Here is an 18,056-nt window from a genome sequence, read left to right on the forward strand (position 1 = left end):
ATACAAATCTATGGTGCGACCACACTTAGAATACTGTGTACAGTTCTGATCACCACATCTAAAAAAGGATATTATAGAGCTGGAAAAAGTGAAGAAAGGGGCAACTAAAATGATAAAGGGGCTGGAGCTTCTCCCCTATGAGGGAAGGGAAGGTTACATCAACTGGGATTGTTTAGCTTGGAAAAAAGGAAGCTAAGGGGAGACATGATAGAGGTGTACAAAATTATGCATGGTATGGAGAATGTGGGTAGGGAGACATTTTTCTCCCTCTCTCAAAATACTAGAACCCGGGGTCATCCCAGGAAGCTGATTGGTGGGAGATTCAGGACAAATAAAAGGAAGTACTTCTTTACACAGCAAATAGTTAATTATGGAACTCGCTACCACAAGATGTAGTGATGGCCACCAATTAGGATGGCTTTAAAAGGGGGTTGGATAAATTCCTGGAGGAGAAGGCTATCAATGGCTACTAGCCCTGATGGTTGTGTGCTATCTCCAGTATTTGAGGCAGTATGCCTGTGTTCACCAGTTGCTGGGAAACATGGGTGGGAGGGTGCTGTTGCACCATGTCCTGCTTGTTCATCCCTAGCCGATGGCTGGATGGCCACTGTGTGAACAGAGTGCTGGACTAGATGGACCCTTGGCCTGATCCAGCAGGGCTCTTCTTATGTTCTTATGTTCTTAAGTGCTTCTCTTGGGAACACCTTTGAAGTAAGAGCAAAACTGTTTCCTGCCTCTTATCCTCAAAGCCACCCCGAAAGGGAGGAGGGGAGTATAATGCATCACTGTTCACAGAGTTCTGGTGGATCTCTCACCACCACTAGTGTCCTTACAATAAATAAATTCTAATAGAACTGTGGGACAGACTCAGGAATTTGGTGTTCCGTATCAGCTTCTGCAAAGTGACACAATATTGCCTTTATTTCATGTTGACAAGCAGACTGTTAAGCTCAGTACGCTCACTAACAAAAACCATGTCATATATTTTTTCATACAGGGCTGCCCAAGGAGCTGACAAGGGGATCTTTAGGAATGTCACACAGTAGGTGCTGAGACAATTTGGATGGAAAGAAATAAAAAATGGCCGTTCCTGTTTGAAAAAAAATTCTCACGCACAGACTCACAATAGCCAACAGCCATGTCAAAAAAAGGACGCAGCAAGGCTGAAAAGCCAGAGGCACTGATTATGTCCTTACAAGCTGCCAATGAAGATCTCAGGACCAAGCTAACAGACATTCAAATTGAGCTTCATCAGGAGAAGTCTAAGGTGAGTGAAGAACTGTAGGCGAGTGATATAAAAATTGGTCATAGCACAAATGAAAAATGCCTTCCCTCCACCTCAGAAGAGTAAATCAATAGTTTTTACAATGTTTATTCATGAAATTTGTTCCTGGCTTATACTAGAGTAAATATAAAAGAATATTTGGTTATGAATGACAGATGCATTGACCATTTTTTCTAGACTATATTAGGGATGTGGGCTCCGCACTGAAAATCCGGGGGTCTGATGGACCTCCGAAGGACCTCTGAAATCACAATGTGGTTAGGGGGCAGTTTTTAAACCATCAGAAAGCCACAATGCAGTTAGAAGATCATTCAGAGCCCCGAATGGATCCATAGGTATCCAAAAGTATTTTAGGCGATGTGAGGGCTCATTTCATGTTGATGAACAACTAACTGAACACTTCCACATTCGGAAGACACTTTCACTGATGGGTGAGGGAGGGCTAGTTTTGAGATTGACTACTGTGGCTAACCAATAGCCATAGTCCCCTCCCTGTGTCCCCCTGCTCCAATCACAGTGCTTAGGGGGAGGGATTGTAAATGATATAACCCATTTCCCCCCACCCTGGAACTCAGTTGTTTGCTAGCTCGTGGAGTGAGAAAAAGTCCCAAGTTTTCACTCCCCATATGCACTTCATCTTCTCTCAAGAGAGCTTGCAGAACTTTCAGAAATTAACCTCCTACAAAAACCAAAGTCCCCCATGTGTGTCGACTTGGTACCAAATGTTTAAATAATGGGAGCTGTGTCTGAACTAGAATGAAACTACAACCAATATTCTTCACTTCTTGAAAATTTGATGTTGGCTGAAAGGAAGGATTTAGGAACAGTGGCTCACATTATGAAAATAATGAAAACCATTCCATGTAAATGAGTTGTCCCAGGAAGTGATGATGGCTAAAGACCTACTTAAGAGCTACCAAGGTGCCAAATTTCATCTCTTTATCTTTAAAAATGATGGAGATGTATGCATTTATGTTAATTCCCATTGACGATAAATGGAGCAGTTTTCCAACAAGTAATTTGGCAGTGCAGAGAGAAGGAACACCTCTGAAAATTGGAGTGGGAAACCCGCTCAACGGAGCTGCACACCCCTAGACTATATCCCAAATATCTTGCATTAGTCATCTTTTAAGGTTGGTTTTCATATGCTGCATAACATGGGGAGGAAATGAGGCTGTAGAATTCTGAAGGGCTTCAGATTGCAGTTGGGGGATCACAATTTGCTAGCTCCCCACGTGAAGGGAAAAGGAATAAACTCCCTTCAAGTAGAAAATGAGCACAACAGGGATATGGCTGGACTAGAACTCTCCTGATGTATCAGTGTTATTTGCAGGGATAGAGGGGCTGTTAAACAGGGGGAAGCAGTTAAAAAATGTCCTAGACTTGCAGTCTTGAGTCTAAAATGATGCAGTCCATTTTACTTCAGAATTCACTTCTGTCTCATTCTGCTGTGGGTGTAGCTAGGCCTCAATGGGTTCTGTTTACCTCCCACCTTCAGTTCTTATGTAGTATGCAGCTGAATTGCAGTTGGGTCTCACCATTTTGAACTTGTAGCCCAGACACACTAGGAATTTCATAAAGTTTTATAAAATTTCATAAGGTTTCTCAACGTTTCTTAAGGGTTTTTCTTTTATTTCTGTCCAGAGAGCTGTAATTGACAGCTATGACCCAGACACTTTGATCCTTTCACCAGTAAGCATTGCTTCAGGCAAAACAAATCAAGACTGCCACTAGATTCCATAATTAAGTAGCAGCCTTTTAGCTTCCACCAAAGAGTTTCAACATGAAAACCTTTCTGGGTAGTCCATAGTCAAGGTTACTATTAACCGCAGAGGACAATCAACCCATTCTGTGGAAATCATTTTCTTTCATTGTAAGACAATTGGGATGAAAGAGAGGATCTCTGATGCATTATTATCTAACAGGATAGCGCACTCCGGAGGGTTTCTCCTCTCGCCCTGCAGTGAGATTCATAGCCATCAATTTGCAACCCATTTTAACAACAGAAAATAATTTTGAGGGGGAGGAAATCAATGTTGTGTTTGTCAGCTAATGGTAGAAGGAGCCAACTAGAACTCATTTGCTCCGCATCCTCCTCCCGTGCAAAGACCCTAAGGGCACTTAAGCAATGCATTACAATTACCTAATATCCAACAAGGTAACAATAGTGTCTGACTTTGGTTCAGAAAGGTAGGAGGCTACTGTCACACTTGGTTCTGCGCTGGGAGAAAAGGTGGGCAGCCTCCCACCCCCTTACAGCCCCCAGCCCCTCTGTTCCTCCAGTTAGGCACACCACGCCTTGAACAAGGAGCTTGGCCCTAGAGGTGTCAGGAATATAGTTTGTCTGGTCACTTGTCAAGCAGAACCAAGTCCAGAAAAAGCGTTTGGAGCAATGAGTGTTTGGAGCACAGCAAAGAATTGTGGGGGAGAGAGATCCACAAAGTAATACAAAATCACTCCTTTGGAGCAACTTTTTTTTATTGTTGTTCCAGCAACAACCTATATCACTCAGAAAAGGGAAACTGAAGCAAGTAACTTTCAGATCATTACTGCAAAACTAGGGTATGAGCCACACAACAACCCCACAGCCCTCCTTTGGGCCCATATTTTTCTTTTCTGGAAGCAAAGCAACCCCTATTGCACAGGAAAATATTGTCAAAATGCTGCCAATAAATAAACAACAACAACAACAGAATTTTGTCTTTCAAACGATACTAAGTTTTGTAGGCAAACAATTCCAAAAGGCTGTTGTTAGATGTACAGCATGTTCTGCATACAGGAACAGCAATATGCAGAGCAGATAGGATTCTGACAATTGGTTTTGGGTGCCCTGGCTTAGGGGAACTGGACAGAGGGGAGGGAAACCACTCTGCAGACACCGACCAGACACTCTGCCTGCTCTCCCAACTGACTTGCCAACAATGGACTGAAGGAATGTGTGTGCAGTCACATGGCAGTCTAAGCCCAAAATACACAAAGAGGAAGAACTGAGGAAATATTGCAGCAACACAGGATACACATTTGATGACATAACTGCAATTAACTTGTGGGGGATGGGGTGTCCCTGATTGTGGACAGGGACTGGGAAGAGACACGTGGTCACCACCTTGCCTGCTTATAGCAATGGGCCATTGCTGGCTATCCACTACACCACACTGGCTCTTATTAGAACTGTTTGCACACTGTGCATTTAAGTTATACACATGGAAAGCAGAGTGGGGCTGCATCTGCCACCCCAATGTCTATGCAGCTTCCAGTCTTAGCCTCAAATGTCTGCGAGTTAAATGGAATGTCAGGAATTTATGCATGGGTAACTGTATGCACTTTCCACTAGTAAAGAACCCTGCAGAATCTGATTGGATGGAGAGGCGACATCTGTATACAGATAGGCTGCCCTTCCTGACATGTGGACTTTGGGGGCACGGCTGGCAGCTGTGTGGGGGTACTAGGTGGGTCCAATTCTGCCCTCCACATGTATATTGTATGTGTAGAGGCCAACATGTATATTCTTTACCCAAAATATGAGGGGAATTAAAAGAAGAGGACTTCAATTTGGAATAATTGCCTGGGGGTGGGGGGCTGGAGACACATTTTATTCTGCTATGTCCAAAACCTCATGGAAATAACTATTGCCTGAGGAAAGGGACTGATCAATTTTAGTTCTGATTTGAAGACTTTGATGACCCATACTAAAATAAAATTGGACTTTGAGAACTTTTCCTCCCCTTAGCAATTATCTGGTTTAAAATATATTTGATACCCCCGGAGGGAGGAACAAAAACAGAGGAGAGACATTGATTGCCTCAATACATATATGACATGATGTCCCCTGATTTTAGCAAATTCTATCCTTCCAATGGATTTTGACTGCAATCAAACATCTCTGCTACATGAGCTATTTTATTAATACTAATGGCTTAGCAGCCATGTTTTGATTTTGCTTTATTTTGTTGGCTGGTAAGTTTCAGGTTCATGGTCACCACTTTGGGTTCCCTAACACTCCGTCTTCAAAATTTCCTATTCATTTCCAGCCCATTCCATTAATGCCAACACCACTGAACTTCTGTCGCTAAACTGGTTAGAATAGTTTCCATCTGCCCCATGTTCTCACTGGCCATAATTGCCTGTGTCCCTTTCCCCTTCAAGTCTAGGTCCCTGCTTCACAGGAAATAAGAGATGTATACGCATTCACAAATGTCTTCCAAACAACAACCTAGGCGAAGCTACAGGAGAAAGAGTTCTCTGCCCAGGACTTTATTTGGGTTAGGGCCCATCAGGGATAAACCTTGGAATTGTTTTTTAATATCAGAGCTGAGGTCTGGAATGTGTGCTAAAAAAATGCCTCTGAGTTTCTGGAAAATGAATTCTCTTCACTTCTGAACAACCACAGCTTACACACACACACACACACACACACACACACACACACGAACTCTTGTATTTAAGGATCCAGGCTTACAGGGCATGGAGCATGACCGTTCCTCCACATCCATTGTGATCATAATGTACAATCAAATCAGAAAACCTAGTCTTTTTCCACAAAACTCACTTCTGATTTTCCACCTTTCACTTTTCTAGAAGCTAACAAGGTCTTCCCCGACACAGTAAAGGGCCAGATCTACACTACTGCTTTAAAGCGCTTTACAACAGTTTTGACAACTGTTGGGGCCCAGGGCACACTCCATGTACAGTTGTCAAAACTGTTACAAAGCACTTAATAGCAGTAGTGTAGATCCGGCCAAGGTCTCCATTCTTTGCCCATATCCAGTCCTAAATTGTCCCATGGCTAAGATCAGGAATCCTTGATACCAGGCCGGCTGAACCCAGAAGCCTGCACAGTCACTGCACAGCCATGGCGGTTTGTTTAAGCCACGACAACACATGCTGGCACATGGTGGATACCATTTGCCTAACTACCCTCCCAGGTATGGCTTGTCATGTCATCCGAAACTGGACAGCATGACTTTTTTGAGGGGGAGACAACCCTCAAATAACCCATCAGGCTTTTGGTTATTTGAGGGTGATTTCCCCCTCAAATAAACCGTGCTGCCTGGGTTTGGATGACCCAAGATGTGCCTGGGAAGGTAATTTGGCAAATGGTGCCTGGCATGGTAAATGGTGCCTGGCAAATTAATTAAACAAACCACCGTGGATTGTTTAAGTTGCAGTGATCATCCGAACCAAGTAGGAGCCCCTCTTTTTGCCTTCACAAAATAGTGCATTGTCAGATTTTCACCCTTGCCTCCCCTTTTTCCAACTGTCTCTTTTTGATCCATGTGCTGTTCCTGGCAAGGCCTCACCACCACAAGAAAATTACAAGAAGCGATTGATTTTTATTTGATTTTATCAATAGGTGGTTCCCAGTCCTAAATATTTCTTTTTTAAAAAATAATAATACTGTATTTGTTGAAAAAGAAATAGCCCACAGAAAATATTATTTGTTTAATGCAAACCTTCTCTCAGCCATCACTGTATATTGAAATGCCCCAATTTTAGCATTAAACCAAAATTGCTTCCCTATCGAAGGGTTTTTCTTTCACTGAACTGCATTTGTTATTGCTGGGTTGCTTTTGAATTCTGCCCTCATGAGGTTGCTGAAAACAGCTTGTCTTGCAAAAAAGGCGTTACTGTATTTTCAGTCAAGAACTGTGAACAGATTATAGAGACAAGTGTTAAGATCCTTCCATGGGCCTTATTTAGGGGAAATATCCTACTGAATATTCTTACAGTAATAAAGATGAAGTGAAAAATTAAGTTATAATGTCAGGCTGTGATTTACATGGACTTACGTGGTCTTTTAATCATTGCTAATTTCTAACGTTTTTAATTCTACTATGCTTTTAGTTTTTATTGATTGGGTGCTTTATCCTGCCCTCTGCTGTTGATTTATTCCTGTTGTTTTATTTGTTTTGTCTTCTTATCTCCCTCTTTTGTAAACCACCCTGGGAATGCTGATTGGCCATTGAAGGGTGGAGTATTAATTTTCAAATAAATAAATAATCCAAGTTTCTCTGATAGCAACTTTTGTCAGTGATCTCTTCACCTCACTCTACATATTTATTTTAATAGAAAGTAGAAGAAACAAAGCTAAATTCACACACACACACACACACACACACACACACACACACACACACGAGAATTTAGGAGTGAGCTGAAATCTCAAACAAAAATCTTGAAACGTCACAGGATAGTGTATGTAATGTTACGATGTTCTTCAGAAACGGCTTACATAATGTAGGCAATCCTCTATGTAGTCGCCATCTTTGGCTTTGCTTCGTGGGCCTCTATTTCTGGAGACAGGCCTTCTATGAGTAGATTCTGCCTGAGGCAATTCTGTAGTTTTATGAACTGGAGGCGCATGGGAGCAATGGTTTGATCCTCCCTTTGGAGTGAAAGCCATACTTTCCTTTTCAAAATAAGCCTCTTCTAGATGAATAACTATGAGGTGCCACCCTGATCTACAGTAAAAACAAAAACACAAATAAAGAAGCGACTTGGTATCAGTGTCAGGCTTTGCCAGTTGACCAATGCTTACTTTCAAGGAATGGCCATAAATCTCCTGCCGATAACCGGCAATAAACCTATCATATCAGGGCTAGGGGAGACAGGAGGGCGAGATGAGACAAAGCAGGGCTTGGGAGCTTACCAGTTCTTCGAAGCCAATTCACTGAGGCAGAAAAGGGTCCTTTTCCAGTCCAGGGTCCAAAATCCAAAGACATCACGGTGTCCAGGTGGGGCGAGGTTCAAGGTCTAGGAACAGGCGAAGGAGCGCCAGTGGGTTGATCTGACGTTGCACTTCAGTGCCAGCCTGTGTAATTCCAGCAGATCTATCTCCAGCTTCCTGGAGCAGCTGCTGTTAATCAGTCCCTAGTCTCACGGCAGGCTTTTTCTCTTAAACGGGCCGACACTCTTCTCCATTGCTCTTTTACATTAAGCCTCCTTCGCTCTGCAGCGGTCAATGGTCCTCTGAATCAGACAGAGGGGTTGTGGCAGGGCATTGGTCATTATCTGGCAGTGAGGGCTCTGGAGCTTTTCCTGCGCTAGGACCCTCACCTGGATCTGCCACCTGTCCTTCCTCTTCATCCTCGGAAGAATCCAAAGGAGGCATGACAGTCAGGGAGTTCCAGAGAAAGGGAGCCACCATGCTGCAGGCTCTTCTCCTGGTGGACTCAAATAAGACCATAGGTCCATGGTCTGACTAGGAGCATGCCCTCTAATGACTTCAGTGAATGGGCAGGTTAGTGAGGAAGAAGACACTCTCAGATATCCTGGTCCCAAGTTATTTAGGGCTTTGTACACTAGTACTACAACCTTAAACCTGACCCGGTGGCCAATAGGCAGCCAGGTAAGTAAGTTGGGATAGAGACAGAAGTTTACAGAAGTTTATCCCTCTCCTCCAAGATAGCCATGCTGGTCTATGAGCAAAAAATCCAAAATCCACAGTTAAGCAATACCAACCCAAACACCACTAAAAAGATGATGGGGCCTATACCCACAAGGATCCCTGGAATCCAAGAACACATCTGGAGGGCACCAGATTGGAGAAGGCTACCATAACATAATGGGTTATTCTTAGTTTATTATACATTTCTTTGTTTGTTTAAAGTATTTTGACCCTGCTCAGTAGCCCAAAAGTCTCCCAGGGCAGCTTATAGATCAGACAGACAGACCCTTCACTCAAGTTTACAATCTATAAGACGGCACAAAAGGAAAAAGGGAGAAGGAGGGAAGAGGAAAGAAAACCCACTCAGGAACCCATTCTTCATGTTACAGTGTTCTTATAACTACTGATGGAAACTCTTCAGGGGGAGAAAAGAGTCAAATGGAGCTGGTCTTGATGGAATCACTTCTCTACCGCTAGAAAGCCATTAAAGTCTTCTGCATTAAAGCAGCAGCCTTTAATGGCTTTCTAGCGGTTAATTTCGAAATAGCAAAAATTGTAATTATGAATTACAGATACGTTGTGTAAATTCAAACAGAGATGCAGTTTGCTTACAGGAAGGGGACCCAATGTCGTTATTTTTTTCTAAATGTATCTGTATCTTATGAATTAGTAGCTTAAACCTGCCATTGTTAGATATGGTGTCTCAGAACACATCATAAGGCCAGCAAAAAGATCTACACCGAGCAGGATATGACACTCTGAAAGCAGTTTGAAAATGGTATGTGGAGTGGGTCCTGGGCCCCAACAGTTGTCAGTACCATTATAAACTGTTATAAATCAGTAGTGCAGACCCTGCCTGGGTTAACCTCTATGATTCAGAATGAATGCAACAGAAGCATGCAGATCTGTGTGGAATTCCCTAAAGATCATGGGTCTCTGAAGATTAACTTGCACATTTTTAGTGAAAGGTGTGAAATGGTAGGGATTCAATGTTCACACTTCAGCTACGGTCAGTTTGGAAACTTGCTGCTCAGGGTTTAGCTACACTTGTAGACGAGCTTTTGTCTCACCTTTTGACAACCCCAAGTAATTTGGAATTGTGTCACAATTGCAAATTCTGTGAACGTTATAGGACTGCAAAATCTATCTGGCCACAGGCTGTATAAGCGCATTATCACAATCATCATCATCATCCTTATGTATTTTCTCTTTTATTTTCTTACTCTGTAGGTGAGTAGACTTGAACGGGAGAAAACCCAAGAAACAAAGCGGATCCGGGAGTTGGAGCAGCGCAAGCAGACAGTGCAGATAACTGAACTGAAAGCTAAGCTCCATGAGGAGAAGATGAAGGAGCTCCAGGCTGTGCGGGAAAACCTCATCAAACAGCACGAGCAAGAAATGGCACGGACAATGAAAATCAGAGACAGTGAGATCCAGAGGCTCAAGTCAGCGCTGTACGCGTTGCGGGAAGGAAGCAGCGACAAAGTACGGACAGCCCTGACCATTGAGGCTCGCGAAGAGGCCAGGAAACAATTTGACTCCGAGCGCCTTAAGCTTTTGCAGGAGATCACTGAACTAAAATCTGCCAAGAAGCAGGTGGATGAGGCCCTTAACAACATGATCCAGGCGGATAAGATCAAAGCAGGGGATCTGCGGAGTGAGCACCAGTCCCACCAGGAAGCGATCACGAAGTTCAAGTGGGAGAGCGAAAGGGATATTCGCAGGCTGGTTAGTAACCTACCTAGTTGGCAAGCCACTTGCATGTCTCAGGGTGCATATCAGTTTTGTGCATGTTAGTTTTCGTAACGCTTTTGTGAAGACAGCCATTGCAAAGGCTAGGTTGCACAGGCATAAGAACAGCCGTGCTGGATCAGGCCAAGGATCCACACAGTGGCCAACCAGCTGCCCACAGGAAACCATTTTATCACTTTTTATTATATTGTATTGTTATTTGATTGTGTGTGTGTGTGTGTGTGTGTGTGTGTGTGTGTGTGTGTGTGTGTCTATCTATCTATCTATCTATCTATCTATCTATCTATCTATTATACCACCCCAATATGTGTAGATAAAGGCTGGCATAAAAAATATTTTAAATAAATAAATAAAAGTGTTCTATGCTTGATCCCTGAATAGCTGGTATCACACAGTGAATAATCCTTTTCATTAAGCAAAAATGGCACCAAAGCAGCAGTAAATGGGGAACAATTGCTGTAAGCTACAGCAGCAAAATGAATGAAAGAGTAGGAAAGTGGCGGGGGGGGGGGGCAAGGGGCTGTGCTGCAGACAGGTCCTCGTTTGTCTGCTGCTAATTAAGGAAGTGATCTCTTTTTCCTCTGGCCGCTTAGGTTAGAGAAGAGGCTCTCACTGCTAACCTTGCAAGGTAGAAAAGACTCTGCCATGCATAGAAAGCCCTTCCTGCATAGAATGATCCATACAACAGATGTATTTTCCTTACAGCAGCAAGGAGCCCAGTGGCAAACAGAGCTCTCTAGAGAGAAATAACAAAGTCAATCCCAGCCAGTGTGCTGTGTATGTGCATTGCTGAAAGTCTGTGCAGGAAGAGAGGGAGTGCTGAATTCATTCCACATCGCTGCATTGAACTTGATGACTAGTCCAGAATACAAACATTTGGAGAGCCTGATACAAAGCCAGATTCTTGTGTGTGCATACTAGCTGAAAGCACATTTCACCGGACGGGAACCATTTGTAAACAATACCAGACCCTGCTTCACTTTTAGCCAAGCAGCTCCTATTAAGATTTCTGGAGTTGCGAAATGTTGCAGGATCTGAAGGCAGCTTTGAGTTCCACGTGGACAATTATATGGAGTGTGCAAATGACTAGGGTGACCATATTTTGGAAACCAAAAAGGAGGACAACATGGTCGCCCCCAAGGGGGCATGTCCAGTACCAAGGGGGCGTGCCCACCCAAACATAGCCTTGGTCACATGTCTGATTTTACAGCACACATTTAAGACAAATCTGTTCTACATAACATCTTAATAAAGAACATCTGAAATAAAGAACAAGTGAGAGATTCAATGTATCTGAAATTAACTTCACTCACTCCTACTTTTGTAGGTTTTGCTGTACTTTGAAGCTTTTGCTATACTCTGTGTGTTACAGTCTCCCCTTCCCTCAAATATCTTTTCTGACTGTATCTTCACTCATTGCAAGCTGCTGTTGTTGTTAACAGGGTTTGCTATTGGCCCCAGATCTGTTTCAAATTTGGTATGGCTAAAGCTCTACCTAAAAGCTATCATGGTGCCAACTTTCAGCTCTTTATCTTTAAAAATGACAGTTTTAAAAATAATAATTTTAAAACCTCATTTTTAAAAAAAATCCTAAAAAATCAATGGATAAATGGATCTGTTTCCAATATGGTGTGGCTAAAGCTCTACCTAAATCCTATCATGGTACGTAGTTTCATCTCTTTGTCTTTAAAATTGACGATTTTAAAAATAATAATTTTAAAACCTCAATTTTTAAAAAAAATCCTAAAAAATCAATGGATGAACGGATCTGTTTCAAATTTGGTGTGGCTAAAGCTCTACCTAAATCCTTTCATGGTGCAAAGTTTCATCTCTTTAGCTTTAAAAATGACGATTTAAAAATAATAATTTTAAAACCTCAATTTTTAAAAAAATTCCTAAAAAATCAATGGATGAACGGATCTGTTTCAAATTTGGTATGACTAAAGCCCTTCCTAAGAGCTACCATTGTGCCAAATTTCCTGTCTTTATCTTAAAAAATGACGGAGTTATAAGCATTTTTGTTAATTCCCATTAGAGCTGCTCTTTGAAAAACATCCGGATTTCCCCTCCCACCTCCCGGATTTGCCATCAAAAACCCGGACAAATCCGGGCAAATACGGTCATATGGTCACCCTACAAATGACAAGCATTTTTGTGTGTGCAGATTAAAGTAATGTTTAACCTTCCCGTGCATTTTATCAGTCCTGGGTTGGTCACTGGATTTCTGGATTATCGCTTTCATCTTGTTTATACCAGCCTTAATGTTTTCAAGACTTACACTGAGAGGTCTTAGTCTAAATGATGATTATCAATTTCACTGCTTGTAGTAACCAGGTATATTTAATACTGTTCCGGGACTGTACCTCCATGTGTTGGTAAAGCCAGTAACGTTAGGCAGGAATGGACTCCAATTGTTAAAATGAAATATGGACTTGTGAGATTCAGTGGTGGTTTCCACTATGCTGGCAAAAGTATAGACCCATCTCATCTGGAGTGAATCAAATAGCTACAGTTCAGTGGAGCAGAGTACTAGCTTCTGTGTTTAGTATGCAAAATCTTAATATGCTGTCACTATCTTCTTGTATTTACATATATATAATCGTGCATCAGATATGTAAAACAGAGCTACATGTGACAAAGAACTCAGGGCTTGCCCTTCTTAAAATCTAGTTCAACTTATCTTGTGTCCCTGTGTCTGTACCAGGGGTATTTCCCTCGTCTAGAAGGGCTGGGTAAACACACATTGTAATGGCATTGAGACACAGGGTAAGTGGAACTACACATTAGAGATGGATGGAAGAATTAAACGTGGAGCTGCCATTTTTGATGGAGAACACTGTAATAATAATAATAATAATAATAATAATAATAATAATAATAATAATAATTCTTACCTGCCTCTTCCTTTGGATCAAGGCGGGGAACAACATTAAATACAAAAATACTACAAAATACAGTAAAATACATAAAACTGATTAAAAACATAAAACCAATACATTCTTAAAATCTTTTAAGACATCTTAAAATTTGTCTGGGTAGGTCTGCCGGAAGAGATCAGTCTTTATAGCTTTTTTTAAATTCAGAAAGACTGTTAAGTTGTCGAATCTCTCCCGGCAGGCCATTCCACTGACTGGGAGTTTCAGAAGAGAAGGTCCTCTGGGTAATAGTTTTCTTTGTAATATATACAGTAGTTCCACCCTATCAACGAAACTGACTTCAGTTGATAGATGGTAATCCAGCCTTCCCCAACCTGATGCCCTCCACGTGTTTTAGACTACATCTCCCAGCATTCCTGACCATTGCCATGCTGGCTTGGGCTAATGGGGCTTGAAGACCAAAATAACTGGAAGGCAGAAGGTTAGGAAAGGTAGTGTTAGCCAAACATCAAGCTGAGTCACCTTCTTGGGGCAGTGTTATTCTATATCCCTCTTACACAAGCTGACATTTTTTTTACTTTACAAAATGAAAAGCTGCTGAGCATCCATTGATTGCAAAAAGGGCTGAATTTCATGGATCTAGCACCAGGGCTATCTTCAGAGTTGCCATTATTTTTATGGACAACAGCTCCATCCTTAAACAGTTCCATGGCAGGCAGAAAATTGGTAAGTGGAACTTGCCCTGTCCCTGCATTCCAATACTGGTAAAAGCACCAGTTGGTTTCTGGTTATCATAGGGTGGCCATAGGAAAAGGAGGACAGGGCTTCTGTATCTTTAACAGTTGTATTGAAAGGGGAATTTCAGCAGGTGTCATTTGTATACATGGAGAACCTGTTGAAATTCCCTCTTCATCACAACAGTTAAAGCTACAAGTGCCCTGCCCTCTTTTGTATCTGGTCCCTCTAGTATAGCTCCTGCAGCTTTCATTGTTGTGATGAAGGAATTTCACCAGGTTCTCCATATATACAAATAACACGTGCTGAAATTCCCCTTTCTATGCAACTGTTCAAGATACAGGAGCCCTGTCCTCCTTTTCATATGGTCACCCTAGTTATCAAGCATATGTTACCTGGAGTCTCTGCCCATAAAAAAGTGGCTTCGGTAATAACCGTAGGATCTTCCATATCTAGCTAGACCTGATTAGCCTACATAATCCAGATTAAAGTGCGCATAAGAGATCAAAATGCACCATGTTAGAACAGGCTGTATGGCACATTGAAAGACTGTGCCCTCTTGGTGTTCTCCCATCCCTGTGAGATCTGCTTTTCAATGGCCCTGTTCAAACATCACACTAAGCCATAATAGTTAAGAGTTTTGAGCTAACCATGATAGTTTAGTGTGTCGTGTGTAGGACGTTTTTCCTAATGATGGTATCTACATAACCACAGTTTAAGCACCCTCACTAACCACATGCTGCAAACATGACTAAGTCAATGTGACATGACTTGGGCCTGGTTCAGACAACACACTAAACCATGCTGCTTAACCACAAAATGGTTAACGGAATGCATTGACCTTAATACATTCCATTAACCATTTTGTGGTTAAGCAGCATGGTTTAGCATGTTGACTGAACCAGGCCATTGTGTGTCATCTGTCAGGTCCCCTTGGTTAACCAAGTACTGCCATAGAGCTCGGCAGCAAATGCAGCCAAAAGCAGTACTGCCACTCCTGCCATCACACAAGATCTCCATGACGCAGTCCTGGCGTGAAAAGAACAAAGATGTAGGGATGGGCCAACACATCCCCTTGCATCCCACTTTTCTTTAAACTTTTCCGGGTTTTCAATTTATTTTTTTAATTTTTTTTAAATCAAATTGCTGAATTTGTGCAATTGCGCAAATTCCTCCCAAATGCACATTTTCACTTTTTAGCATGTGGAGTAAACATGCATTTTTGGCTGGTTTTTGCATATTTTGGGGAGGAAAGAAGAATGAAAACACCAGTCCTGTAATGACTGCCTGCAGCCAGCCGCAGCACCACTGGGGCCCCTGGGGTGTGTGATGGACTGGTCAAAGAACTGCAGTTTTCCACATGGATGGTGCTCCCCACCCAGATGGCTTTAGATTTAGAGTGTCTGAACTAGCTAATAGTTCCAGCTTAGCACTGTGGGGGTTTTTCACCTAGTGCTTGTACGGTAAGTAGGGCCACTATAAGCTGGCTCTGGGGGGATGTCCAACACAATTAAACATTGTAAGTCACATTATTTGGGGAAACTGTCAGAATGTGGGCCGAGCCAGGATTTTGGATGCAGAAAAAAATATCAATAAAAAGTCACAAGGCCAAAACTATTCAGTTATGGGTGGCGCCACAGCAAAACTGCCACATACTGAAATGTTGTGTGAATGAGCCTTAGGCCCTAGCTAAACGGGGCGAAATCCCAGAGCGATCCCCGGGATCATCCCTGCACATTCACATGATGCACAGGGGATCCCGGGATCAGGGAGGGATGATCCCTCCTTTGCCCTGGGATCTCTGCCCTTTGAGCCCACTTTTTCTGCAGTCTTGGGATGATCCCGAGACTGCGGAGCGTGTGTGCAGGAGTCGCGATTTGTCCCAGCTTCTCGTGGTTACTCGCAAGGAGCCGTGAGCCGTGCACGGGGCACAGAGTTCCTCAGGAGCTCTGTGCCCATCGGGGGTGGGGGGAGGAGCAGGGAATTTTTTTTAAAAAAAAAAACCATTTACCTTTGAGTGCATGAGCGCTCGTGCACATCTTCTGTTTTTAAAAAAGAAAATGGTGTTCGCAACATCCTCCCCCTACAAGGTCATCACATACCGCGTGTAAACGGAGGGAGAATCTCGTGATAAAAATATCGCGAGACCTTCAACCCTCTGTCGCACAATACCAGGTAGGTCTAGCTGAGGCCTTAGTTTTGGTAAGAAAGCAAGATCAACTCATCGTATTCACACAATGAAAGATGTTCTTAGCTGTTTAGCATCTACCCAGCCTTTTTTTATATCCTGTCTTCAGGTGTGGCTTTTGGAAAGGAGAGAGTTGCTACCTTTTTGTTGTTGTTGGCTTTTATCATGTCATGACAATCAAAACTTTCACAGGTGTAACTTTTCTAAACATCAAAATGGAAATATGATGACAGCTTTACATATTTAATTTATGCCTGTCATACAATTGGAGTTGTATGGAGTTGTATGAGACTGGAGTTATGCCATAAAAAGGTGGCAACCTGGAGGGGAGAGGGTGGCTGGAGGAAAACAGCTGACTAAGTAGATGAAAAGCTATGTTTTAACATAAACAACTTAATCTCAGAGTGCAATGAAGGATTTTATAAAGTAGAATGAATATACTGTGAACATCATTCTCTTGCGAAATGTATGAAGTGCATGGATTGATGGCTGTGCTCTGGCAATAACACTATCTTTCTTTGTCTTCATTCAGATGGACGAGATCAAAGCAAAAGACAGAACAATCTTTTCCTTGGAAAAAGAGCTGGAGACCCTGACTGGATATGTTCAGAAGCTTCAACTGCAGAAGGAGGCTTTGGATGAACAACTCTTCTTAGTGAAGGAGGCAGAATGTAACATGAGCAGCCCCAAAAGAGAGATCCCGGGCAGAGCAGGAGATGGCTCTGAACACTGCAGCAGTCCTGTAAGATGTGTTTTAGATTTCATCACAAACAGAAACATCGCAGCTTCCATTGGAGGCACTTAGCCCACTTCTTGCATCATTTCCCTGATTTCTGTATGGAAAGCATCCCTTGGTGGTGTATAAAATGCGCCCTCTTGTGGTAGTCGTAAGGCTATATTTCCATACTGACAATTACAGTGCTTAGCACAATGGAGAACAAGAATTTGAAATAAAAATTGATAAGAGAAGATAAATAATGTTTAGCATTTCTGTTACTCCTTAGAGCAACCCTCCCCAACCTGGTGCCCTCAAGAAGTCTTGGACTAGAGCTCCCATAATCCCCCAGCCATTGAGGTTTATGGGTGTTGTAGTTCAACACACCTGGAAGGCACCAGGTTGGGGAAAACTGCCTTGGGGTGTTGATTACGTATCAATTATCTCAAAAATCACTACAACCATTCCATAAGGCCAAAATTATTATTCCCATGTTGCAAATCGGGGCTGGGGGTGCATGTTGAGCCTGGGAGATAGTAGCTTGCCTAAGGCCACTGAATGAGTTCATGGCAGATTTGGGAGAGAACCCACTGACAAAGCTTCTTCGTGACTGGCCACTCACAGATCTTCATGGGTCATTTTGACGACACAGTGATCCTCCTGCGTATCTACCGCTCCATTTCCTGCCCAGTTTTAGTGATTTAAAAAAGTCTCAGAAAAGCCCACTCTTCTGATATACGACACTATTTCCTGCCACGTACAGAAGTTCTGCTATAAAACGCCCACTAGAGGGTGCTGTCCCATTAAAGTGCATTGAAGCTGTACAAGCCACGTTGACGCTTCTCCCTGTGATTGGAGCTTGTTACAGAAGCAGAAGAGATGCAGCTTCAGAACCAATGTTTAGGGAATGTGATTTTTCCCCCGTCTGAAGGAGCTCTTACACACATACACAACCCAACAATTTTGTTGCTGTTTTAAGATCTTGTTTTATTTGTTAAACTAGCTGTGTGGGTGGGGGCTATACATTTAATCATCCTTGGGATCCAGCATTTCTTTCAAGGAACTGGTCCTTGGCAGTCTGAGTGGTAACCATTCAGCTCTTTCAGGACTGGGGTTGG

General features: G+C 42.6%; 1 protein-coding gene across 1 annotated transcript in view; it reads left to right on the forward strand.

The window, feature by feature from the left end:
* JAKMIP2 (janus kinase and microtubule interacting protein 2) overlaps window positions 1-18,056 on the forward strand; it is a 112,802-nt gene that overhangs the window by 64,084 nt on the left and 30,662 nt on the right. The window contains exons 2-4 of the mRNA XM_063120631.1: window positions 998-1,267; window positions 9,903-10,400; window positions 16,756-16,965. Of these exons, the coding sequence (XP_062976701.1) occupies window positions 1,139-1,267; window positions 9,903-10,400; window positions 16,756-16,965 (837 nt within the window). The 5' untranslated portion in view covers window positions 998-1,138. The remainder of the gene's footprint in view (window positions 1-997; window positions 1,268-9,902; window positions 10,401-16,755; window positions 16,966-18,056) is intronic.

This window comes from Elgaria multicarinata, chromosome 3 (assembly GCF_023053635.1).
Source record: "Elgaria multicarinata webbii isolate HBS135686 ecotype San Diego chromosome 3, rElgMul1.1.pri, whole genome shotgun sequence".
NCBI lineage: Eukaryota > Metazoa > Chordata > Lepidosauria > Squamata > Anguidae > Elgaria > Elgaria multicarinata.